At 44.2% G+C, this 26,474-nt stretch overlaps 1 protein-coding gene across 1 annotated transcript in view; it reads right to left on the bottom strand.

The window, feature by feature from the left end:
* LOC127572871 (CXXC-type zinc finger protein 4-like) overlaps positions 1–26,022 on the bottom strand; it is an 80,747-nt gene extending 54,725 nt beyond the window's left edge. Inside the window, exon 1 of the mRNA XM_052020570.1 lies at positions 23,810–26,022. Coding sequence (XP_051876530.1) covers positions 23,810–24,631 — 822 coding nt within the window. The 5' untranslated portion in view covers positions 24,632–26,022. The remainder of the gene's footprint in view (positions 1–23,809) is intronic.
* Positions 26,023–26,474: the final 452 nt, after the last annotated feature.

The raw sequence follows: 26,474 nt of genomic DNA, 5'->3' as shown, positions 1-26,474 counted from the left end.
ACCCATTCTCGATGGTTTCCAGAGATAAGCCAAGACAACAGAGGTGTACGGTGAGATACTCGGGTCAACAATCCTCCGTCTAGTGCCTGAACTTCAGGAGGGGAACTCTGACTCCTGAGGAATCCTGGCCCAGGAAGCTACATCTTTGTCCAACAGATTTCCCTCGGTGCCAGAGTCCACCAAGGCAGAAAGGGACAGGGACTGTTGGAGGTACCTTATGGTAGCTGGGATCAGCATCCGGTTCTGGGGGACAAAAGGGAAAGTTGTCTGGCTCACCAGGACCCCCCTCTCTACTGGTGAGCCCTCCCCTTTTGGCCAAAGGGAACAAGTGGCAAGAAAATGGCAAGGCTGGCCGCAATAGAGACAATTCCCAGCTCTTGACCTCTGACATTGTTCAGTGGGATATAGGCGGTTCCATCCCAGCTGCATTGGTTGCTCTCCCGGGGTGGTGCAATCGGCCAGGTCGGGAGCAGCTCTAGGAGCGGAAGGAGCAGAGAGGCTCGGGCTAGGAGAGGCTGGGAAGGTGACCCATGGGGTGAATGGAGGTGTTGCATGAACCGTCCTCTCTCTGCCGTTCCCAGAGTTGGTTGTCCAGTCTGGTTTTCTCATCCATTGCCGCCAACTTGTCCTTTATCCCGTCGCCGAGGCCTTGCTGAAAAACCCCTGGAGATCCTCATCATTCCACTCAGAGATGGCCGCTAACATCCAGAACTCCACGACAAGAGAGCGGAGAGTGCCGGAAAATAACGAGCAAGGTTTTTTTTTCTCTTTCTAGCGTTCGGGACAGCGGTGAGTGACTGCGCAGGCGTGTGACGTCACCCGGAAGCGCGCGGGCGATTTAAAAGTCGGAGGTTCGCCTTCAGTTTTCTTTCCAGCGACAAGAGAGCGGAGAGTGCCGGAAAATAACGAGCAAGGTTTTTTTTTCTCTTTCTAGCGTTCGGGGCAGCGGCGAGTGACTGCGCAGGCGCGTGACGTCACCCGGAAGCGCGCGGGCGATTTAAAAAGCAGACGAGCATATCTAGCGGGCAGCGTCGGAGCGGGCAGTGGAGTGAGAGGGAGCAGAGTGGGTTCGGCTTTGGCTCAACGGGCTTCAGCGAGAGCGGGAAAGAGGCGAGATTATAGAGAGGGGGTAAGTTATTAGTTTAGTTTAGTTGTTGACCTCAGTGATATTCAGCAGTATGCATCTGGGATTAGTGTTGTGTTTGGAGTGTCAGATGTGGGGCCCCTGGGAGACGACCAGACTCCCTGATAACTACATCTGCGCAAAGTGCACCGAGATGCGGCTCCTCAAGGAACGGATTGAGAGTCTGGAGCAGCAGCTGGATGACCTTCGGTTGGTTAGGGAGAGCGAGCAGGAGATAGACAGGAGTTATAAAGAATATGTAGACAGCACCTCAGTGGCGGTCCCCCTCAAAAACCGATATCTCATTTTAGATTCGGTTGGAGAGGATGACTTCATAGAGGAAGACCTCAGCAGCCAGGACCTTGGCACCGTGTCTGGTACTGTGGTCCAGCAGAGGAAGAGACATGCAGTGGTTATTGGGGATTCGATAGTAAGGGGTACGGATAGCAGATTCTGCGATAGCGATAATGAGTCTCGGATGGTGTGTTGCCTCCCTGGTGCCAGGGTACGGGATATCACAGACCGTGTTGAGAATATTCTGAGATGGGAGGGTGAGCAGCCAGAAATCTTGGTACATGTAGGTACCAATGATGTAGGTAGAAAAAGAGAAGAGGTCCTGAAGGAGGAATACAAGGCATTAGGGAGAAGGTTGAAAAGTAGGACCTCAAGGGTAGTAATCTCAGGACTACTACCCATGCCACGTGTCAATGACAGGAAGAATAGAAAGCTCTGGCAGTTAAATGCGTGGCTGAGTGACTGGTGCAAGGGGCAGGGCTTCAGATTCTTGGATACCTGGGACCTTTTTTGGGGGAGGCAAGACCTATTTGCTAAGGATGGGTTGCACCTAAACTCCAAAGGGTCCAATATCCTGGCGGGAATGTTTAATTTAGTTGTAGGGGAGGGTTTAAACTGATCTGGCAGGGGGATGGTAACCAGGATGCTAGGTTACAAGATGCTAAGGTGAGGGAGGAAGTGTATAGAAACGAATCCATTGAGGATGGCAAGAATGACAGGCAGGTGATAAGTCAGGATAATTTACTGAATAATAGAAGTACAACAAATCAGGATGTTAGGATACAGAATGTTAGGATCGGGGATGAGGATGTTAGGATACTGAATGTTAGGATAGGGGATGAGGTCTACACGAACATGTCTAAGATAGTAGGTAGCGAAGATAGTAAGAAGGATGGACAGGTAGAAAGTCAGGATAATCTGCTGAACAATAGAAGTACAATAAAATCAATAGCAGATACCAGTCTAAACGTACTATATTTAAATGCACGTAGCATCAGGAATAAAGTAGATGACCTAGTGGCACAACTACAGGTTAATAAATATGACATCGTTGCAATCACTGAGTCATGGCTTCATGATGGATGTGATTGGGAACTGAATGTCAAGGGGTATACAGTGTATAGGAAGGATAGGCGGGTAGGCAGAGGGGGAGGTGTGGCCATGATGGTTAGTAGCGATATAAAATCAATAGAAAGGAAGAACATTGGGTCAGAGGAGGTGGAATCCTTATGGGTGGAGCTAAGAAATAGCAAGGGTAAAAGGACAATAGTAGCAGTCATATATAGGCCCCCGAACAGCAGTCAGGAAGTGGACCATAAGTTGCAGATTGAGATAGAAAAAGCGTGCCAGAGTGACAATGTGAAGATAATTATGGGGGATTTTAACATGAAGGTGGACTGGGAAATCCAGCAAGGCGGTAGTACTCAGGAGAGTGAGTTTGTGGAATGTCTAAGGGATGTTTTTCTGGAGCAACTTATTGAGGAGCCCACCAGGGGATCGGCTGTTTTGGATTGGGTGCTGTGTAGTGAACCCGAGGTGATTAGGGAACTAAAGGTAATGGAACCACTGGGAACAAGTGATCACAACATGATTGAGTTTAGTTTCAAGTTTGAGAAGGAGAAGCTGATAACTGGTGTATCGATATTTCAGTGGAATAAGGGAAATTACAAAGGTATGAGAGAAGAGTTGGCCCAAATTGATTGGAGGAGTAAGTTAGCTGGAGGGACGGCAGAGGAGAAATGGAAGAAATTTCTACAGGAAATAAGGACAATGCAGGACAGATATATTCCAAGAAAAAAGGTTTTGAATGGAAAAAAGGCACAGATGTGGATAACGAGGGAGGTGAAGGATAAAATAAAAGCAAAAGGGGCGGCGTACAAAGTAGCAAAAATTAGTGGGAAAACAGAAGATTGGAAAGTTTTTAAAAATCTGCAGAGAGAAACTAAGAAGGTCATTAGGAAAGCAAAGATGAGTTACGAAAGGAAGCTGGCAGACAACATTCGGAAGGATTCTAAGAGTTTTTTTAAATACATAAGGAATAAAAGAGAGACACGGGTTGACATAGGACCAATTGATAACGGTGCAGGAGGTATTATAATGGACGATAGTGAGATGGCAAGGGAATTGAATGAATATTTTGCATCGGTCTTCACCGTGGAGGACATAAGCAATGTGCCCGTTAGTCAGGAGTCTCACGAATTGGAACTGAGTTCAGTTGAGATTAATAGGGAGAAGGTGCTAGGAAAACTAAAGGGGCTTAAGACTGATAAGTCTCCCGGACCGGATGAGGTGCATCCCCGGGTTCTGAAGGAGGTGGCTGTAGAGATAGCGGAGGCATTGGCGATTATTTTTCAGGAATCGATAGATTCTGGCATGGTTCTGGAGGACTGGAGGGTAGCGAATGTAGTTCCGTTGTATAAGAAAGGTGGGAGGCAGCACAAAGGCAATTACAGACCTATTAGTCTGACGTCAGTGGTGGGAAAATTATTGGAATCTATCCTCAAGGAGGAGGTTACCGAATACCTAGAGGCGCAAGGCAAGATTGGACCTAGTCAACATGGTTTTGTGAAGGGGAGGTCCTGTCTGACCAACCTATTGGAGTTTTTTGAAGAAATCACAGGTAGGGTGGATAAGGGAGAGGCGGTAGACGTTGTGTATTTAGACTTTCAAAAGGCCTTCGATAAGGTGCCTCACAAGAGACTGATTAATAAGATGAGAGGTCATGGAATTATGGGTAGGGTAGCAAAATGGGTGGAGCATTGGCTGGTTGGCAGGAAGCAAAGGGTGGAAATAAAAGGATCTCGTTCTGGTTGGTTACCGGTTACTAGTGGTGTGCCGCAGGGGTCGGTGTTGGGGCCGCTCCTTTTTACCTTGTACATCAATGATTTGGATGATGGAATAAATGGTTGTGTGGCTAAGTTTGCGGATGACACCAAGATAAGTGGAGGAGTAGGGAGCATGGAGGAAATAGAAAGGATGCAGAGGGACCGAGATAGTTTAGGAGAATGGGCAAGGAAATGGCAGATGAGATTCAATGTTGAGAAATGTGCAGTTGTACACTTTGGAAGCAGAAATAAGCGGGTAGATTATTATCTAGAAGGAGAGAAGATTGATAGTACGGTAGTACAAAGGGACTTGGGGGTACTCGTACAGGATACCTTAAAAGTTAACCACCAGGTTGGATCGGTGGTTAAGAAAGCGAATGCTATGTTGGCATTCATCTCGAGAGGTATAGTGTATAAAAGTAAGGAAGTGTTGATGAGGCTCTACGGGGCACTAGTGAGGCCTCATTTGGAATACTGTGCGCAGTTTTGGGCCCCACGTCTTAGGAAGGATGTGCTGACGTTGGAGAGGGTTCAGAGGAGATTTACGAGAATGATTCCGGGAATGAAAGGGCTTAAGTATGATGAGCGTTTGTCGGCTCTTGGACTGTACACACTGGAGTACAGAAGGATGAGAGGGGACCTCGTAGCGACATTTAAAATGTTGACAGGTAAGGATAGAGTAGATGTGGCTAGGCTGTTTCCCTTGGTGGGCGAGTCCAGGACCAGAGGGCACAATCTTAGAATTAGAGGGTACAGTTTCAAGACAGAGATGAGGAGAAATTTCTTTACCCAGAGGGTGGTGAAATTGTGGAACTCCTTGCCACGCACAGCAGTGGAGGCCAGATCAGTGGGGGTGTTCAAGGAGGAGATAGACAGATATCTAAATAGTCAGGGTATCAAGGGATATGGGGATAAGGCTGGAAAATGGGATTAGAATAGTTTTTTTTCCCCCCACCCCATTTCTTTTTCCCTTTTCCTTGGAGCAGACTCGATGGGCCGAATGGCCTGCTTCTGCTCCCTTGTCTTGTGATCTTGTGAGTATTCCACGACCCTGCGGGAGCCCTGATGGAGGGTGAGTAGTTGCTTGGCTGCCTCTTTACCCCTGACAGGATGGTCAAAGACCTTTCTCATTTCTGCAATGGATGTGTGAAATGAAGAGCAGGTCTCTGGCTGATTGTCCCAGATGGTAGTGGCCCATTCTAACACTTCCTCACAACAGCCCCAAGATAAATGCTATCTTGGATCTATCGGTGGTGTACGTAGAAGGACGCTGCTCAAACACTAATGAGCATTGTAGCAGGAAGGACCAGCACTTTCCAAGACCCCCAGCAGGGTTCTGGGTCAGATACATGCAGTTCCTTGGGTGGTCAGGTCATCAAGCCGTAGAGTGATGCTATTACGGATTGTCCAGGCTGATCAGAGTTCTCAGAGCAGAAGAGGTAAGAAGAGCAGAGACTCAGCTGACCTGTTCACTGACTTGCCCAACATGCACTGCTAGGACACAGAAGTTTTCCATAACCTCCCGGAGCTGCTGGTCATGCCAGCCCAGAAGTGAGCCCTGGCTGGTGAGGGCCTCTTGCAGGGGATTCATGTCCACTGGGTTCATGTGGCTAGATTATTCTGTCACAATGTCACACAAAGAGCAAGATCTCAGAGAACCCAAATGCAGAACACCAGAACAAGTCTGGAGTCAGGATGCTTCCTCAGAACCAAACACAGAACAGCAAACAGAAGACATCTTGCCCTGGGGCTATGAGACAGAGTCCCAACACAGAAATAGGGTTTTCTAAGAGAAACAGCAAAACCAGGACTGCTCTAGGGTTGCCAGCTCTAAGCAGCCAAGAGACAAAGCAGGCCTAGAGATAGACCAATAATCAGGCAACCAGTGTTTGTGAAACCAGGGTTCTTATACTAGTCTCCTGATGGAACTCAGGTGTGTGTCATTAGGCAAATAGTAGTGCATGGAAACCATGTGCTGTACAACAAGGCACCATCAATGGGGATAAGGGGCAGAATCGAGAACCAGCACTCGGAACCATGACACTTAATGCCTCAGTAAAGCAGCTAACATAATCACAGACACCTCCCACCCCAGATATTTTCTCTTCCCCTCTCCCATTGAGCAGAAGATTCAAAAGCCTGAAAGCAGGTACCACCAGGCTCAAGGACACTTTCCATCCCGCTGTTGTAAGACTAGTGAACGGTCCCCTTATACGATAAGATGGACTCTTGACCTCACAATCTACCTCATCATGGCCTTGCACCCTATTGTCTGCCTGCACTGCATTTTCTCTGTAATTGTTTTTCCCTTGTACTACCTCAATTTACTGATGTGATGAAATGATCTGTATGCATGGCATGAAAAACAAAGTTTTACACTGTACCTTGGTACATGTGACAATAACAAATTAATTTACCAATTTACTCACTGGCTCAGAAATGACCCAGCCTCACGCTGATGTACCATCAGGACAGATGTTCTCGGCTCCACAATGACAGATGGGTTCTACTGGAGGATCCAGGCCTGGGAAGTGGCTTGAATTTCCCAAAGTGGGTAGTTTATTTTTGAAGTTTCATGACTGGTCTCCTGGCCAGGGAGCAAAGGAGGGAAGAGGGAAAAAAACCACGTTTTTCATCCCAGTAGATTTCCTAAAGTGGTGGATGCTGAGATACAGGCCTTATTCCAATGAAGTGTCCTCCCACTATCCCCATGAACATCTCTTGCATTCAGAATCTATGTCCTTGGTTTGTTGATGGTACAAAGCCAGATGGCAGTGCAAGCTGTTGGAAGGATACAGAAAGGCTGAGTGGTTTATAGACAGGATAAATGAATGGGCAAGGACACGGCAGATGTAATGCGATATGGAAAAATATGAGATCATCGACGTGATAGGAAAAATAGAAAGGCAGAGCTGTTTTTAAATGGTGAGAAATTGTTGGTTTTCAGAGGGGCCTGAGTGTCCTTGTATACTAATCACAGAAAGTTAACACATGGGTACAACAAGCAAAGGTAAATAGTTCATTGGCCTTTATTGCAAGGGATTTTAGGTACAAGAGTAGAGATATCTTCCTCCAATTATATGGGGCCTTTGTACAACAGCACCTGGGTTATTGTGCCAGCAATATTGTATCCAGCCTCCCGAGGAGGGGAGATTAAATAGAGTGGGCCTATACACTCTTCAGTTTATAAAAATGAGAGGTGACCTTTTAGAGGTTTACAAAATTATGCGGGCCATAGATAGGACAGGTAGTCAGCATTTTTTCCCAGGACAGGGGAGTCTAGAGCTAGGGGACACAGGTTTAAGGTGAGAGGGGGGAAATTTAAAGGAGATCTGAAGGGTAAGTTTTTCCCACACTGAAGGTGATGAATATCTGGAATGAGCTGCGAGAGGACCCACACTCAATGTTTTGGGAACAGCTTCTTCCCCTCCGCCATCAGATTTCTGAACGGTCCATGAACCCATGAACACTACCTCATTATTCCTCTTTTGCACTATTTATTTTGTAACTTATAGTAATTTTTATGTCTTTACATCTTGCACTGTACTGCTGTCGCAAAACAACAAATTTCAGCACAAATGTCAATGATAATAAACCTGATTCTGATTCTACAGGAGGTGGTAGGGGCAGGTACAATTACAAATTTTGGACAGATACTTAGATTTGAAAGGCGAAAAGGGATATGGGCACATGGTATTAGCATAGGCAAGTATCACGGTCGACATGGACCAGGTGGGCCTAAAGGGCCCATTTCTGTGCTGTATCAAGGGATATGGGATGAGTGCAGGAATGTGTCACTCAGGTAAATAATCAACCATGATCATACTGAATGACAGAGGAGGGTGAACAAAGAGGCTCCTCTTTTTTGCTTTTGTTTGGTATGTTCTCATAACTTATGTCTGCCAATTAACAGCAGTTGATTCCTACAATTAACACATTTGAATGTTGCCAATTCATTCAATTCAACTTGCATTAATTGCAGATGTGGAGAGGAGGAACTAGCATAAAGAGGAACGCTCAGCATAACCCTTATGCTCTTTTACTTCCCCTCTGAATCCTTCTTAGGAATATAATGGACAAAAATCCTCCTAGAAAAATGATGGTGAGTCCACGTTACATATGGGAACATTAACATACAAAGCAACTGGCAAGTTCTAATGCTACTTGGTTGATGCCACTCACAGTTTGCCTCAAACAGCATCACTCAGGTCACTCACTGCCCCAGTCATGCTGTAATCAGTTCTCATTTCAGCAAGTCACATCAAATCAGATTCAAACTGAAGGGTGTAGGAAGAAGTCCAGCACTGCATGTGCTGACTTGTTCTGCTCTAGCAAGATCCAGCCCACCATATTTCTCAAGGTTGGGAATGTATCATTCTGTGAATTTTCCTTTAGTTTTTTTTTAAAACAACCTGGCTGTTTCTGTATTTGGCCATTAACTCCAACCTGCACAATCAACAATACTTCTTGCACTAACTTATCCACCAACATTGTCTCGGCAGACCAATTATCTCCTGCTAACACCAAAAATACATGCGCTGGCCAGCACCAATGCCAACAATGATAATAAGTACTTCAACATACCAACAGAATTATAGAATGATACAGCACAAAGATTAAATGGCATATCATGCTTTTGCCAGATCTTTCAAAGTACCTGCTATATTCTCACATCCTTGCTCTTTCCCCGTGACCTTATGTTCTTATTTTGTAATACATATCCAATTTGCCGCTGAATCTGCTTCCACCATCCTTTCAAGCAGTTCATTCCTGACCACCCAAAATCTCTTCATCTTCCTTCTAGTTCCTTTGCCAATATGTGAAAATGATAGTATCTGGTAAATAAGTGATTAAAACCAAGATTAGCAGACTAAAACTTTTAATCATGAGATTAATTGTATTTATTCATTTTAATCTCTTGACAGCCTGATCTATAAGCAGTCAACTTCCCTGATTACAGGTATATTTGAAACAGAGCTTGGCCCTCTCACAGAGGATTATGTTAAATCCAAAGTCTGTTAATGGTCTGCTCCTCAGGTAATGTAGCAGTGGAGGGAACAAGGGATAGACACATACAGGGATCAGATCCAAAATTACAGAGAATTGCTGCCAAATTATTATTACAATAATCACAAAGAACAAGTCCTCATCGTCGATACGCAGCAAGGATTCTGCTTGTGACGGATCAAAGGAGTGACCCGTGACACTGGAGCAAATTTTCCTCCAATGAATACCCAATATATGACCTTCCCTAGGAAGGATGTTGGAAGGACAAGAGAGAAGCAAAGACACTTACTTCCAGCACTCCACCTACTGCGCAGTCAATGCATAATTCCAACCAGAGGGCTGGTGATGTCAAGACATGTCCTCTGTCATTTCTTGCGGGAATTCCACACACACTGAGTTGGACTGAGGATTTCCCATGGTAACTGGACAGAATTGTTTTTTTTCAAATTGGAAGGATCTGTCAAGTTGCAGCCTGAAACCTCCACTTACTTCTAGCCCCCAACTGTGTTGCAGCGGTAATTCCAACCGTTCCATCAGAGCCCAATATAAGCTTGAGGAGCAGCATCTGACCTTCTAATAAGGCACATTATAGCCCTCGGGACTCAACGTGGAACTGAACAATTTCAGATCACTAACTTCTCTAACAAAACTCTAAAAAAACTGGTGGTTTCTGATGAAAAGTCATCAATTTTATCTCAGGTTTTCTGCTGAGAATTTGCAGCATTCTGTGTTTTGATTTCTTTTTGGAGTGGAGTTGCACTGGAAGGGCAGAGGCCATTTGGCAGCTGTTCCTAGGGCATGGGGAAAAATTGTGGCATTGGCTAACTAAAGTCATCAGTGAGGGTGGAGGTGGGTCTGTTAAACCTGTCTGGTAAGGGAAGTTTTATGGTCACCATGGTGTCAATTTTGGCAGAGGCCATGGACCTGTTGAGTGTTGAGGGTGAGGGGTGACATAAAGCAAAGAACATAGAGGAAGGATCCTGATCCTAAAAAGCACTGCATTAAAAGAGGAGGAGATTATATATTTGTAAGTGTTCCAAAAATGCTGCATCACTGTATGAATAATAATGTGCATTACAAACAAACTCATCTGTAATTTTGGGATCACTGAGAAGCACTGACTTTCCTTGTACCTGACTCCAGCTGCTGAAAATTCAGGCCACTTCAATTGTAGATTTTTCAGGAGCTCCTTTCAATGTACAGCCAAGCTCTTCTACACTCCCCACCCCCACCACCGTTCCAGTAACCACCACTCCCCTCCTCAGCACACCCCACAGCTGTTTATCTGCAACACCTCTACATTTGGAGCTGTTAAATGCCCAGCTAATCTGGTGAAATGGAAATCAGTCCAGATTTTTCCAATTATCTGATCTCCTTAAGGGAAAGGAATTATCCTCCTTTCAGATGACACTGATGGAGCGTGACCTGGCAGGCAGCCAATTTCTGCAGTCTCTGCAGCTTTTGATGATTCTCTACTACAGGTCTGCATGCCAGGACTTTGAACTGCCCTCCCCCCACCACCACCCCCCCTCTCACAACCCCAGACTCCAGACATTACATGTTAGTTACAGCTTCAGACTCACAATTACTCAATATCCCTGGAAAGGCTAGGAGTGCGAGTGTTATCTACACACCCACCACAGAAAACTGCATGTCATGCTTTCCAACAGCACAGCAATGCCTTAATGAAGCTTAAGCTCCCAAATGTTAATGGAACTAGTTTGCTCTATCCATCCCCAGCCTCCCACAATCAGTCTAATAGTTGTGGAACCTTGACACTTACAAATAGCTGCTTAGACACTAAAGATTTCATTATTCCCATTCCTTCTTCCTCTCACTGGAGCACATTATTTTAACAGTTCATCACGGAGTAGATATAACAACTAAACACGTAGTCAACCCAAGCTGGCTTTCCCATCACCATTTCCACTGTGTATCCATTAGTTCTTACTCTTCACCAGCAACTCCTGCAAACCAGTGTCCTGATTGGACTGAAGTTACAATTTTTTAAAAAAGGAAACAAAAGCAAAAAGAATATTAACACAAATTTTAACTTAATCAGTTTTATTACTGAATGGGAAAGAACAGTAATAAAGTGAGCTTAGCTGAGCAAATGGTCTCTGCACCTGACATCTAAATGAGGGCCCCTGGCAAGGTGGCACGGTGTGTACTCCTGTGCATACTACAGTGTCAATCTCCACACTCAGCGTGTGCTGACATGGGAGTGCGCCAGTGGCTGAAATGTCAGATGTGAGAACTATTTTCATATTCCCTTAAGCAATCCTAATCCCATGGCAGAAGTAGTCAATTTGTGACTACAACAACAAATATCCAAAAAGCACATTTAACACAGCAAAATGTCGGAAGGAACAAGACAAACTAAAGATTGTATTAGACTGGAAGGAGTTCAGAACTTTGCAATGGACAAGCAAGAAACTGATAGGGAGAAAATAGAGTAAGAGAGTAAACTAAGAAGAAACATGAGATTATAAAAGTTCCTCAAAAGGAAGAGATTAGTGAATCGAAACGGGTCCTATACAGGCAGAGGGAAGAGAAGTTATAATCGGTTGTATCATGCTTGACAGGGCCTGTGCCTGATCTCTGATTCCAACATCCACACAATTCCTAAGGCAACACCAACCTTTAGTGACCTTTTGATATCCACCGTATTGGAGACCTGCATTCCACAGCCCTCCCATGTCAGGGGTGGCAATCACGGCTCAGGATTCCTCTGATGGCCATTGACACCTCACTTTTGTTAAAAATGTTTTGCTGACTTTAATTGTCTCTAGTATTCAGGGCATTTAGAAAGGGCATTAAATATGAAGAAAAAATGAGTAAAAGTAAAACTTTTAAAATACCAAAAATACATTAAACTGTGTAAATTAATTAAACAGATAAATATAATAAAAAAATCTTAACCTTAACTTATCCTTTTAAAGGCAGTTGGTCCTGCTTATATGTAAATCATATCCAGCCCCTCAGTTAAGTACAATCTAAACCACAATGGACTTGCTGGTGTGGCAGGTCAGTGGCAATGGCACCTGACTTCCAATGTGTTCCTGACTGCCACACTGCAGAAGTTGATGACACGCTGAGCATTAGAAGGCAGTCTGTCAGTCATTCCATGCAGGACCACTGCCCACATTGCAACATGTTCCAGCCCAAAATTTAATAAGGCCTTGGGAGAAACTGTGCACTTTGTACCTGCCTTCATGCTAGAATTCCAGAAATAATGGGAAATCTAGATACAGTGTGAATGGAGAAGTTTAAAAAAATTAGCATTTGTATATCCCTGGACCTGATGACCCATACCCAATGATTTTCGAATAAATAGTTTCTGAGACAGTGAATTCATTGGTTTACACCCTTCAGAATAACCCCTGCAATTTGAAAGATAGCAAAATTTAACTCTGCTATTCAGGATAAGAGGCAAAGAAATAATGGGCCAGTAGGCTGGTTAGCTTGGCATCAATAGTAGCGAAAGTGCTTGAATCTCTTATTCAGGATATGGTGAAAGGGCATTTGGAAACCATAATATAGATTTATGAAAGGGTAGTGTAGGTGGGCGGCACGGTAGCATAGCGGTTAGCGCAACGTTATTACAGTGCCAGCGATCGGGGTTCGATTCCCGTTGCTGTCTGTAAGGAGCTTGTACGTTCTCCTGTGTCTGTGTGGGTTTCCTCCAGGTGCTCCGGTTTCCTCCCACATTGCAAAGACGTATGGGTAGGTTAATTGGGTTTAAAATGGGCGGCGCGGACCAGTTGGGCCAGAAGGGTCTGTTACCACGCTGTAAATAAAATTTAAATTTAAAAAGAAATTTAAATTTAAACTGGGTTAGCCAAATCATAGAGTCATAAAGTACAGAAGCAGGCCCTCTGGCCCACCATGTCCACACTGACAATCTAGTACCTATCTATACTGATCACCATTACCAGCACTTGGTCCATGGCCAAGTATGCCTTGGCAATTCAAGTGCGGATCCAGATGCTTGTTAAATGTTGCAAGAATACCTGCCTCCTCCACCTTCTCAGGCAGTGCATTCCAGATTGCAAACTCTGTTAGAATCTTTTGAGACTGTAACTGACATGGTAGATAGGGAGGAGCCAGTGGGTGTAGTCATACGTCAAGAAGCTATTGTACAAAATAAAGTCTCATGTGATTGAGGAGCGTAAATTTAAGATTGCTCAATGATCACAAAGAGAGACTAAGAATAATCTGGTCATGTTCAGATTGTCAGGAAACTGGGTATCACAAAGGTCATGACCTGGGCCTCAGCAATTTACCATCTACATCAATGATTTAAATAAGGGGACCAAGTGGAATGTATCCAAGTTTGCTGCTGACACAAAGCTGGGTAGGAGGATAGGTTATTGGGATATAGGCATGCTAAGTGACTGGATAAGGATAATGGTGATGGAATATAATGTGGAGAATTGTTTTGAAAAAATATAAGAGCAAAATATTTTTATGATAACAGAGACTGGGAAATATTCTATTTGGAGGGATCTTCATGTTCTTGTACTCATTAGTATGTAGTCAGAAAAGTAAATATTCACCCTTATTACTCAGAGATTATAGTATAGGAGTAAGGCAAAGTATTGCAATTAGACAGGGTCTCGGAGTGACCAAATCTAGAGTGTTATGGGTAGTACTGCTCTCTTTACCAAAGGAAGAATATATTTGCCTTGGAGGGAGCACAAAAGCACTCTTTGGATTGATTCCTGAAATTAGGGGATGATCCTATGAAGAGAAGTGAGGTGGATCTGGCCAATGTTTCTTGCAGTTTAGAACAGTATCCCAAACCTTTTTTGCAGGACAGACAATCTGAAACACTTGAATGGGCACTGTGTGAGTTGTGTTTTATCTCAACAAAGCAATACTTCTCCCTCCAAGTCATATGAAGTGTTTGATGCTATCAATTGCTTCTTTTTCTCTGCCACTACTCTGGCTGCTGTGCTCCTTTTATTCTATCAGTTCTTGCCCTTTTTGCTTTCTACACTACTCCCTCAGTGCCTCCTGGCTGCTTCCACTATATCCTTCGATGCTGTGTTGCACTTTATCTCTGGTAACCCCTTGGTATTTCTCTGCTTCCTCACCAGTTCCATCCCCCTCTTACCTGCTAATGATCTTGCGGTCTCCCACACTTTCTAAAGCATTCTAGCCTCCCTCTATTGGTCAGGTTTGTACTTGAATGGAAATCAAAGAAAGATGCAGACGCTGCAATCTAAAACGAATACAGGAAGTGCTGGAAGTATTCAGCAGGTCAGGCTGCATCTGTAGGAAGGGAAAGAGTCAACATTTCAGACTGAAGACCCTTTGAAAGTGAACTTCGTCTCCGACCAGAAACACTGACCGTGTTTCTCTTCTCACAGATGTGGCCTGACCTGCTGAGTATTTCCAGCATTTTCTGTCCTTGTTTTTTTATTTTAATGGTCCAATCAGTAACCAATAAATTGGTTTAGACTTTGGACAGCCACAAAGATGGGCCTGATAAAAAGGTTGCACGAGCTGGAATGTTGCCTTGGACTATATGGTATGCACCACTGAATTACAAGAATGAAAAGTAATCACATTAATACATATGAAACAATAAAAGAGCTTGACTAGATGGAACCTGAGAGGCTGAGAACCTCAGCTCTGGTATTTAACCCAAGAATCATAATCTCAGAATATGAACTGACCATTTAGAATTGAATGGTGTTAAGTTTCTTCACTTAAACTGTTGAGAAAATTGGGATTTTTTACACCACAAGATTATGGATATTCATTGGATTTTAAGATGAATAAACGTGGGACAAAGATTAGTTGATTATTGGACACCAAATCAATAGGTAAGGAGGAAGCATAGGAAGGTCAATGTAAAGTAAATCAGCCATGATCTTATTAAATGGTGGAGCATGTTTCAAAGTGAAAGACAAGTTATTGGAATCCACACCAGCTTCCAACTATGTAATTTTTTGACTGAGAAGCTCTTCTGCTATCAATGACATCAGATGAACTATGAACTCTATTGCTAATTAGTGTAAAATGATTTCCAGTGCCTGTGCCACCTTAAACCAGTCAATAATCTCAACATCAAACTGTAATTAAATTTGAAACAAGTTGTTCAATAGAATTTATTTCTCTGACACAAATAAACCAACAGCCTTGTCACAAACCTTAACTCGCAAGCAGAAGGTCCTCCCTTTTTGCCCATGTCTTGCTCACTACATCATTGCACTATTTTCTGCTGGGAAAAAGAAACCAATTTTCAGAAATCTGGGGTGCTGCACTGGTAGCATGGTTTTGAAGGATTTTCATGGGTAACTATCTTATTGTCTTGTTGAGCTCCTTATGCTACTGTTTTACCAAAACTTCAGGCTAACAACTCTGTAATAGATTTTAACATGCACCGCCACATATAAAATTGGCAACAGTGAATCAACATCTGTTATATATCTCAAGTTGCATGGTATACAATGGGTGGCCAGCTCTCTATGGCCATTTTCCAGCTGGCAGCAAGAGTTAAAACTCACCCCAGTGTGTGAGTAATTAGAAATGTGATCTGACCATCAGATGACCTCTCTTTAAAGCTGCAGTCATTCCATTTTGCACCAACTTTTAGATCGGCTTGTTTCATTTTGAACTCACCACTTCCCCCTTCTCCTACCCTGTAGAAATTTTACATCTGTGACACCTCTGCTCACAACCAATCCTATCCATTCTTCTGCTGCCATTTCTATTCCTTATGTACGTTGTTGAGGCTCACAATCTCCAGAGCCAATCATATTCATGCCTTAATCTTCAGCCCTTAAATTTACCTTCCTTCTAATTCATAAAAGATAGTTGCTTTTCTTCCCTTTAAGTTACAGGAGTCTGCTCTGACATCTAACAGGTCCAACTCATAGCCTCATTATCTCCTTTCACCTGAAGTAGAACACCAGCTTCTTCCTCGGTCTGCCTCCAAGACTGTTTTTTTCCTTTGCACTAAATATACCTTTTTGTCCAAGCAACATTTAATTCTCCCAAGAAGAAATGAATCTTTTTCAAGAATAACTCAAACTCTTCTCTTGCTGTCTTGAACATGAGAAATGAAGGGGCTGGCTGTCCATGGAACTTTCCTCTCATTTCCAGTCTCCAATTTTGGTCTGTTAGGTCGTTCAACTCTCTTTACATACTGCATCTGGTCTCCAATACATCTTCTCCACCCACAGCATATAATTATTGTGTGAAATCTCAGGCACTGCTATAAGTGAAGCAGAGCCTAACAGAAAGAATTTTTAGAAAGAATTTACACAACTAATTGCAAAAGTATAATATTTAAAAGTATTGAGTATTTATAGGCAGCAGTGAATCAGCCAATGAGTTGGAGAAGGTGGGGAGTTGAGGGCGGGCAGGGGAAGAGGGGTGTTGGGTGGGTGGTTGGGGGCATATTGCTCTCAGCAGTTAACTGTATATCAAAGTCAATTTGGTCAGAAAACAGTCAGTTTAAAGCGTCGAGGTCACATAGCAACTTCCTCAATATATAACCAGGACAAATTCTCCAAAAAATGAAGTTAATTGAGGGTAGTTACATATGAATTATGTACATAAAATCAATCTAAGTCACTGCTAGCAAGGTATAGGCCATCCCCGGCTAACAAACATGTTCTGACTTTACAAATGTCCATAAGACAATTTTGTTTTTGAAGTCAGAAAACACACAAAATCATTCGACACGGTCACCATACCTCCACAGTATTGCAATGAATGATGATAATGAGGGCCAATGTACATTTATTTATTGTCTTCCTGTGCCTAGTTACAATGGTACAGAATCAGGATGTCTCAAACTCAATGGCCGGTCTCCATAGAATGAAAGTATCAGTGGTTGTTACTTTGATTAACAGAGTATCATTGCACAAGTATCAATAGAAACGATTGCTTGTCAATTTCCAAAGTGACTCTCTTAAGTGGCCTCCCACAGTGAAACTGGTAGCCTGTGCTCTTAAAAGACAATGGTGTCTGATTACTGTAGGGAGGTTACAGGTACACATAGAACATAGAACAATTACAGCACAATTCAGGCCTTTTGGCCCACAAAGCTGTGCTGAACATGTCCCTACCCTAGAAATTACTAGGCTTACCCATAGCCCTCTATTTTACTGAGCTCCATATACCTATCTAACAGTCTCTTGAAAGACCCTATCGTATCAGCCTCCACCACCGTTTCCGGCAGCCCATTCAATGCACTCACCACTCTCTGAGTAAAAAACTTACCCCTGACATCTCCTCTATATCTACTCCCCGGCACCTTAAACCTATGTCCTCTTGTGGCCACCAATTCAGCCCTGGGGAAAAGCTTCTGACTATCTACCCTATCAATACCTCTCATCATCTTATACACCTCTATCAGGTCCCCACTCATCCTCCGTCTCTCCAAGGAGAAAAGGCCGAGCTCCCTCAACCTGCTTTCATAAGGCATGCTCCGCATCCCAGGCAGCATCCTTGTAAATCTCCTCTGCACCCTCTCTACACAGTCTTTTTTCAAGACTGGTTCTCATTTGAATTTAATAATATTTATGGGAGTTCGTTCCTATGTATGGAGAAGCCATAAGTCAGATGTCCGTACATGGCCGTGGCCTCTAGTCATCAGGCTTAAGTGACAGGGAAAATTACCTAATCATCTCACCTTGTTTGCTGTACTGTTATCACTACATCTTTTTAAATTAATTTTCCAGGCTTTACTGACAAGACCAGCATTTATTGTCCATCTCACCTTGCTCTTTAGGTGTTGGGGGGCCATCTCCTTTAACCACTGCAGCCTTAGAAACATGCAGCATGAACAGGAAAGCAGGATTTGATTTACAGGTTTAAGTTAACAAAAACACTGGTACAGACCTGATGCCCAAATGATTGCTTCTGTGCTGAAGCTATCAACAACTCAACTTATTTTATGTTGAGAGATCATTCTAATGCTGAACAGAATAAAAATTTGCTTATAATCCCCTTTGTTGTTGAACTTCCTATGACCAATTTTTATTATCCAGGTCAGACAGTTCCAACATGAATGTACAACAATGTAATCACAAATTACTTAACATTTTTAACAGAAACTATGAAGATTCTGATCTGTAGACATCCTATCCTCACAGTCTGACTTTGTGTGAATCAGAATATGAATCAAGAGTGCAACATTAAAGTCAAGTGTGCCTGCAATATGCTTAATGAAGATCCATCAATCAGCGCCATCTTACGTCATGTGAGATGACTTGTTGATCGAAGTTTTTTCCTGTCACATGATCTGTGCTAAAGCCACACAACATATTAGCACCAACAAAAGCTTCAATGTGTAGGACAGATGCTGGCTGATGGCTAATACTCCTGCACAAGTTACACAAAGGAAATACTGCTTGTGAAGCAGAGGTGTAGAAAATCAATTGAAGCAGCAGTAATTATAGTACAAAACGTAAAATCCAAGTTGACTGAAATACAGTTTCAATTCAAACCCAACTATTTTATATTCTTAAAATGGTACTTGTCTCGGATTCATAGGTAAACAAAATAACATGAAACATTTTTGCACCAAGAGTGCTGAAATGGTAATGGTGCCATAACATTGGTGAAAATCCACAGAACAGGAGCATATACAATGAAAAGACCACTGCTTCCCATACTACAAGCACAAGATACACATTCCGAACTTCTAGCTCCTCCACAAACTCCTGAGTGCAGAAAGAGATTCTCTATCCATACAATTTAACGTAAGCAAAATAGGGTTGAGAGGAAAAGTGGAAAATAAAGGGAAAGAGAGAAACAGAAAGGGAGGGGATGTGCAAACAGAGGGAAGGGGAGCAGGAATACAGAGGAGAGGTGAGTAAAGGAAAATTATTGGGTAAGTTACTGGAGGGGATCTGAGGGACAGGATCTATCAACATCTGGATAGGCAAGGTCTAATTAAGCGATCAACAGGGCTTTGTGTGTGGGAAATCGTGTCTGACAAATTTCTTAGAAATTTTCGAAGAAGTAACGAAGGGGGTAGATGAGGGTAGGGCAGTGGACGTTGACTATATGGACTTTAGCAAGGCCTTTGACAAGGTCCTGCATGGGAGGCTAGTCTAGAAGGTCAGATTGCATGGGATCAAGGGAGAGATAGTTAATTAGGTTCATAATTGGCTCAATGGTAGGAAGAAGAGAGTGACAGCTTAAGGTAGTTTCTTGGACTACAGGCCTGCGACTAATGGTGCACCACAGGGGTCAGTGATGAGACCTTTATTGTCTGTTATTTACATAAACAATTTGGGTGTGAATTTACAAGGCATGGTTAATAACTTTGCAGATGACACTAAAATAGGTGGTATTGTAGACGGTGAAGAACGTTATCAAAAATTACAAGGAGATCTTGATCAGCTAGGTAAGTGGGCCGAGGATTGGCAAGTGGCTTTCAATCCAGATAAATGTGAGGTTACTGCATTTTGGGAGATCAAACCAGGGTAGGACTTATACAGTGAATGATTGGGCCCTGGACAGTATTATGGATCAGAGAGACCGAGGAGTACAAGTACATAATTTGCTGAAAGCAACGTTACAAGTAGACAGGATAGTGAAGAATGCGTTTAGCATACTGACTTTCATCATTCAAGGCACTGAGTATAGGAGTTGGGACGTTATGTTGCAGTTGTACAAGTCGTTGGTGAGGCTGCAGTTTTAGTACAGTTTTAGTCACCCTGTTATTGGAAAGACATCATTAAACAGGAAAGAATGCAGAGAAGATTTACAAGAATGCTACAAGGACTCAGGGGCCTGAGTTATAGGAAGAAGTTGGGCTGGCTAGGACTTTATACCTTGGAACAAAGGAGATTGAGGGGTGATCTTACAGAAGTGTCTAAAATCATGAGTGGTATAAATAGGATGAACGCACAAAGTCCTTTTCCCAGGGAAGAGGAAAGTAAAACCTAGAGGGCATGGGTTTAAGGTGAGAGCTGTAAGACTGAAAGATTTAAAAGGGATCTGAGGGGCAACTTCTTCATGGAGAGGGTGGTGGATATTTGGAATGAGCTGGTAGAGAAAGTAGTTGAGGCAGGTACAATAACAAAATTTAAAAGACATTTGGATAAGGACATGGATGGCAGGGGTTTAGAGGGATATGGGCTGAACATGGACAAATGGGACCATGGGTGGGCACTGCAGTCAGCATGGATGAGTTGGTTCAAAGGGGCTGTTTCCATGCTAATGACACTATGAGTCTAGGAGGAGGAGAAGGTTAGTAAGGGGAAAGGGGAATAGAGAGGAATAAAGGCAAATTGAAGGTAAACAAACAGTAGGGGGAACAGAAGGGGAGAATAAGGGAGAAGAAAAGGGGATCAGGTTCTGTACATAGAGCTGAAGCAGAAGGTTGGAGGAATCTGCAGCTACAGAATAAGAGGCAGTAGTTGGACCCCCTGCCTCAGAGCACTAGTGACCCAGGTTCAATCCTTACCTCAGCTGCTGTGTGTGTGGAGTTTGCATGTTCTTCCCGTGACTGCGGATTTCCTCTGAGTGTTTTAATTTGTTTTTCCCTCCTCCCACAGACATGCTGGTAGGTAAACTAGCTACAGTAGATTACCCTTAGGGTAGGTAAGGGAATCAAAGGGGAATGGATAGGCATGAGTGAGAAAATAAGTTGCAGGGCCTTATGAATGGAGGTGTGGAATGGATTGTTCAGGGAGCCATAATGGACTCAATGGGCTGAATGACCTCCTGTGCTGTAATGTGTAAATAAGTTTGAAGATATTAAATTCAACATCAAGCAATGGAGCAAGTGAGGGCTGCAAATTTCCAGTCCTCCCTGCGGCACTGACATCATTGCCGTCTGCTCTGCATGGCCTTCAGTGTCATTCAATATCAACATACAGGTTAGTTACGGAGGCCACTTGGCTGATCGGATTGTAACCTCAACTCTGCATTTGTCATCTTTTGATTATTATCCAGCTACCTCTGCTTAAAAATATTCAGACTCTGTTTCCACCACCCTTTGAGGAAGAGCTTATGAACTTCTGAGGAAAAAAATGCCCTCCTCTTCTTTTTTTTATTTGCCCTCCTCTCCTTATTTTTAAACAGTGACTTCCTGGTTCCAGTTTCTTCCTCAAGATGAATTATCCTCTCCAGATCCACCCCATCAGGACCCCTCAGAATCTTGTATGTTTTCATCAAATCCCCTCTCCTTTTACAAAACCCCAGCCCTTCCAACCTTTCCTCATAAGGTAATCCAAGCATTAGTCTGATAAACTTTTTCTGAACTGCTTCCAATATAAAGGAGACCAATAAGGAGACCAATACCATACACAGAACTTGTGTATTACCCCAGATGGAGTCTCACAAATGCTCTATGTAACTGAAGCCATTCAAACAAGGCTCAGGCATTTAAACATCATCCAGGTCTTGTGCTTTAAAGGGTGAAACTCACCTACTTTGAGACCCGCGAACAGTTTCCCAGAACCTCAAATTTTTTGTCCCAAGTTGGATTCAGTGTTCAATTGTCCGATATCAAATAGAATCATCAACGATCAGTATATTAATCGCCAATACATCCCATGTTGTATCCAATCAACACCATCCCTCCACCACACAAACCTCTTTAACATCTTAAAACAATTTTCTACCCTGTAATCAATTGTTATTCTTGCTGAAATGAACCTTTGTTCAAAAATCCTCTGGAAGTCCAAGGACATCATGTCATGAGATTCAGCCACTGTCCATTTGGGTTATCACTTGCACCAAAAAAAAGTTGTGAAGGATCATCATGCAATGTCTCTTCATTCTGAATTCATGTTGATTGCAGTTTATACTACATGATTATCTGTATAATAATTACCATGTTTACATGGTAGGAGGGAATAGCTATGTCGGCACAACATTGTGGGCCGAAGGGCCTGTTCTGTGCTGTACTGTTCTATGTTCTATGTACATCTGATATTGATCCCATTATCTTACACAGGATTTGACCAATAGTTTAATAACTGCCTCGGTCAGATTTTTCCCTCTTCTTTTCAATGAAGCTCCCACATTAACTAGCTACACCTAATTTATTGGTTGCTCTTCCCTATACTGAACAGGCCATATTAAAGCTTTCAATATTAAATAGGAGTCACATTCACCACATGTAAAGCAAGAAAGTGTTAGCTGTCCAGCTAGACCACATTTTCCAAGTATGCACTTAGCAGTCGATGATTTGACTCCAGACAATATATATTCGAACTATGTTGATCAATGTTCCCAGTTTTTCAATCATTATGTGAAAGTATTGCTGGTCTTTCAGTAAATGATTCAGAGTGGTCAACCTGCTTCCAACACACTTATTTACTGATTAGGGCTGGTGTGGTAAATTCTCACTCTCCTCCACCTGCCCAAATTGACAATGGTAACATTAGCCCAGCTTCTATCTTGGTTAGGCTCAAGGAGATCCCCAGGGACTGCCTCAGATAAATTACTGTGCAGTTATCTCCTGCCATTGTCATATGTCTGTGTCCTAATTTAGAAGTTATCTGTCACTGGGGCAATAGCAGTGAGAACAACCCTTTTCACTCCAGGCCTACAGTATGCAAAGAGGATAAGCAACACAGGTTAACACAGTGCATTGGCTGAACTCAAAACTGTTAACCTGGAACTCAAACACACCACCGACTGCCTCTGCATCGACTGGGTCAAACTACACGGTGTAGGTAGAGTGAACGGTATGCATTCACACGTCCCACTTCCAAGCAGCACTTATGTCCCTGCATGCCAGTGGATCTTGTGGCAAGCTACTCAGTAACTAATCCAAATGTACACACAGTTGGGACCAATTTGCCAGGACCTAGGGGTTACTGTGTGTTCCACTGGAAACCATCATTTCCTCCAGCCAACAGGCCTGTAGGGAGAACTTCTCCCTGCTACCTCTGCATTTAAACAATGACAGCACATCCAAAGGCACAGCAATCCAGCCCAGGAAACCCAGACAACAGTTTGTGTTCAGTTCTCCACTTAAAGAAGGATTGATTGATCTCAACCAAATTAAGCACCACTCTGGGCTTCTCTGTATATGTATGGCAGTTTGCGTGTGTGTGTGTGTGGTCATGACATGAGTGTGTGCGGTGGTGATGGTGGGAGTGTGTGTGGTGTGTGCGTGTGGGGGGGTATAAGTAGTGTGTGTGTGGTGTGTGTGGTGGTGGTGGAGATAGTGTGTGTGTGTGTTGTATGTGTGCGTATGGGTGTGTGGTGAGTGTGTGTGGTGGTGATGGTGGGAGTGTGTGTGTGGTGTGTGTGATGTGTAATGTCATGTGGTGTGTGTGATGTGTATGTAGTCTGTGGTGTATGGGTGGTGTGGTATGTGTGATGTGTATGTAGTCTGTGGTGTGTGTGTGTGGTGGTGTGTGTGGTCATGTGTGTAGAGGTGGTGTGTGGTGGTGTGTGGAGGCGGTGTGTGTCTGTGTGTGTGGTGGTGTGTGTGTGTGTGGTGGGTGTGTGTGTGGTGGGTGTGTGTGTGGTGGGTGTGTGTGTGGGGGGTGTGTAGGGGGGGTGTATGTAGTGTGTGGTGATGTGTGTGGTGGTGTGTGGAGGCGGTGTGTGTCTGTGTGTTTACCTCTGGTGAAGAGCCGGGCTTTTTCTTCAGCTCCTCACATTTCCGCAGTTTGCAGATCTGATGGCCGGTCTTGCGGTTGCGGCAGCTGCTACACTCCCCACAATTGATCAGCCTCCTGCAGGGCGCGCAAAGCCCGCACCTCTTCCTCTTCTTCTTAGCGGGGTGCCCGCCGCCGGCCACCGCCACCCGGTGCACCGGCCACTCGGGCAGGCTGGCGAGGTGCAGCGCGCCGTCCGACACGGCCGCCAGGGCGGTGGGAGAGTGCAGGGCAGTCATGATGATGAAACCTGGGGGCATGGAGATGGCCCCTAAAGCTGGGAACGCCGCGAACGCCCCAGCACGCTCCTGGAGAGCTAGGAGCTCGGCGTCGGATGCATTGCATTCGGCTTCGCTGGTGTAATCCCCTGCTGAAGTTTTGCTGCGCTCGAGAGACAAGGCAGGCGCCAGATCGCTGTGCACAATTTGCAAAGTCCCTGGCAGCCTGTCAATCATCCCTGGCCTCTGAGAGTCACTTCTATGCACATGGGTCTTATTAGAATTTATTGCAGGCGGCTTCCTTCCCCAGAGCACGGCATTGTCATTATTCCAAAGTGAGCCGCCTAATCTGGCGTGAGCAAACACCGGGGCCACCCCGCACGGCTCCTCGGCTGCCTGCTTGGGCGATCCGTTAGTTTTGCTGCAATTTGCCGAAAGCTTGTAACTTTGGTCTTCGATGTCGGAGTCCACCGCCACCACATTCACTTCATCCTTCTCCTTCCCGGTGTTCAACGGCTTTTCGTCGCAACTGTTCACAGTGGGAACAATGCCTCTTGCACCAGACATCGCTCTGTACAAAGCAGCAGCGTGACAGACAGACCTCCCGGGGAACTTGCCTCAGTGCCGAGCGCTTGTGGCTCCCAGTGCCGTCGCTGGGTCAGACTTATTCCATCTTTTCCAACTGAAGCAAGCTGCAATAAAACGAAGCGCACAGAAGCTAACGTTAAAAACCTGGATGCCAATAACTAACAAAATAGAAGGCAGAATCTCCAGCACGCGTTGTTACAGTGTGTATTGGATTCAGGAGAAGGCATTGCCAGCTAACGAGTCCAAAACCCCTTTTCTGAGTTGATTAGTTTCTTCTGATGCACCGCTCCGAATGTTTCAGTGAGCAGGTTTCTGGATGTCTGATTTACCGAAGGCAGTGCAGTGAGTGGATTCGGCCGTGCCCTCAGCTGCCCTGGCCTCGCCCGGGAGACCAGGCGGTCCGGATGCGAGCCCTGAGGCGTTTAGTGGCACCGAGTCTCTCAGGGGGGCAAACAACATCCTTCCACCAGTGGTAACAGTGATGTAGACTCCACAAACGCGGCGCTCACATCTGGTGCTGCAGAAACTGATCTGTATCTGGCTCCGCGACGAGCGAATTATGTGGAGGCACAGATTGTTCGGATACGACTCCAGACCAGGCGCGTCCTCGTTGGCCGCTTTATCTCGGGGAGACACGTGAAAGTTTCAATTCTGCTATTCGCGTCTTTCTCGCTTTGCGGGTTCTTGCGTGTTCTGGTTTAGCATTTAACCACCTTCGCGGTTCAGGATCAGAATGAATTTAGCATTTTATTTAAAGGTACTGACTTTTAAGTTCATCAGCAAAGCGGTCAATCCACAAATAAATACATACTCGCTCGGGAATACAGCGTTCCTTGCCTGTTAAGTCATTTTGAGACAATGGAGTCTCCCGATGCATTCCAGTAATATTCACCGAGAATACACCGCAGTGGTGGCTTTCACTTGAACCACTGGTGCTTGGGGAGCTTACAGATGTTCTTTTCTTCATGTTTCTGCGATGTCGCTGGGAAGGCGAGCTTTTGTTGTCCATCCCGGATTGCTTTGAGAAGATGTGGTGAACTACTTTCTTGAACTACTGTACAACAGCCCTTGCGGTAAAAGTACTCTGCACTATTGTTGGGTAGGCAGTTCAACATTCAAACCCAACGATGATAAATAAACAGGTTGAGAACGTGAGGGGTGGGTTGCAGGGGAACCCGCAGACAGTGGTGTTCCCTCCACTTGCTGTCATTATCCTTGTTGGTGGGTTTGGTTACGAGTTTGGGGCGTCCTGTCAAGAACCAGGGCAACCTTTGATTAGTGGCTTGGTTGGTGAGATCGATCTGTGATGGTTTATCTAACCACACATGGGTCAGCGTGCAGAGGTCCGAACTCATAACAGAGGTGAATGTGATTGAATAGTTTAATTTCGTTTAAATGTAGTAGGAATTTGTCCAATTAAAATGACATTATTTTCAATGTAACAGGAAGTATGTTGAAGTTAATTGAGAACAATGATGTATTCAAAAACACATGTTTACATAGTAAATATTCTCAAGGTGATTCACAGGACAGTGATTATTCAAAAAATAACACCAAGCCACAGAAGGAAACCGTAGGAGATGTGGTAAAAGATTTCCAAATAAGAGCACAAGAAAATTCAAGAAAGTAGAAGCAAGACTGCAGATACTGGAATCTGGAGCAAAAAAAAGGAAACTGCTGAAAGAACTCAGCGGGTCAAGCAGCATCTGTGGAGAACATGCAATAGTCGATGTTTTGGGCCAAGACCTTGCATCAGTCCTTTGTCTTCACAGATGCTACTTGACCCGCTGAGTTCCTCCACTGACTTGTTTTTTGGCAAGAG

This window comes from Pristis pectinata, chromosome 7 (assembly GCF_009764475.1).
Source record: "Pristis pectinata isolate sPriPec2 chromosome 7, sPriPec2.1.pri, whole genome shotgun sequence".
Classification (NCBI taxonomy): Eukaryota; Metazoa; Chordata; class Chondrichthyes; order Rhinopristiformes; family Pristidae; genus Pristis; species Pristis pectinata.
The sequence above is the reverse complement of the archived record's forward strand: the minus strand, read 5'-3'. Positions and strand labels throughout refer to the sequence as shown.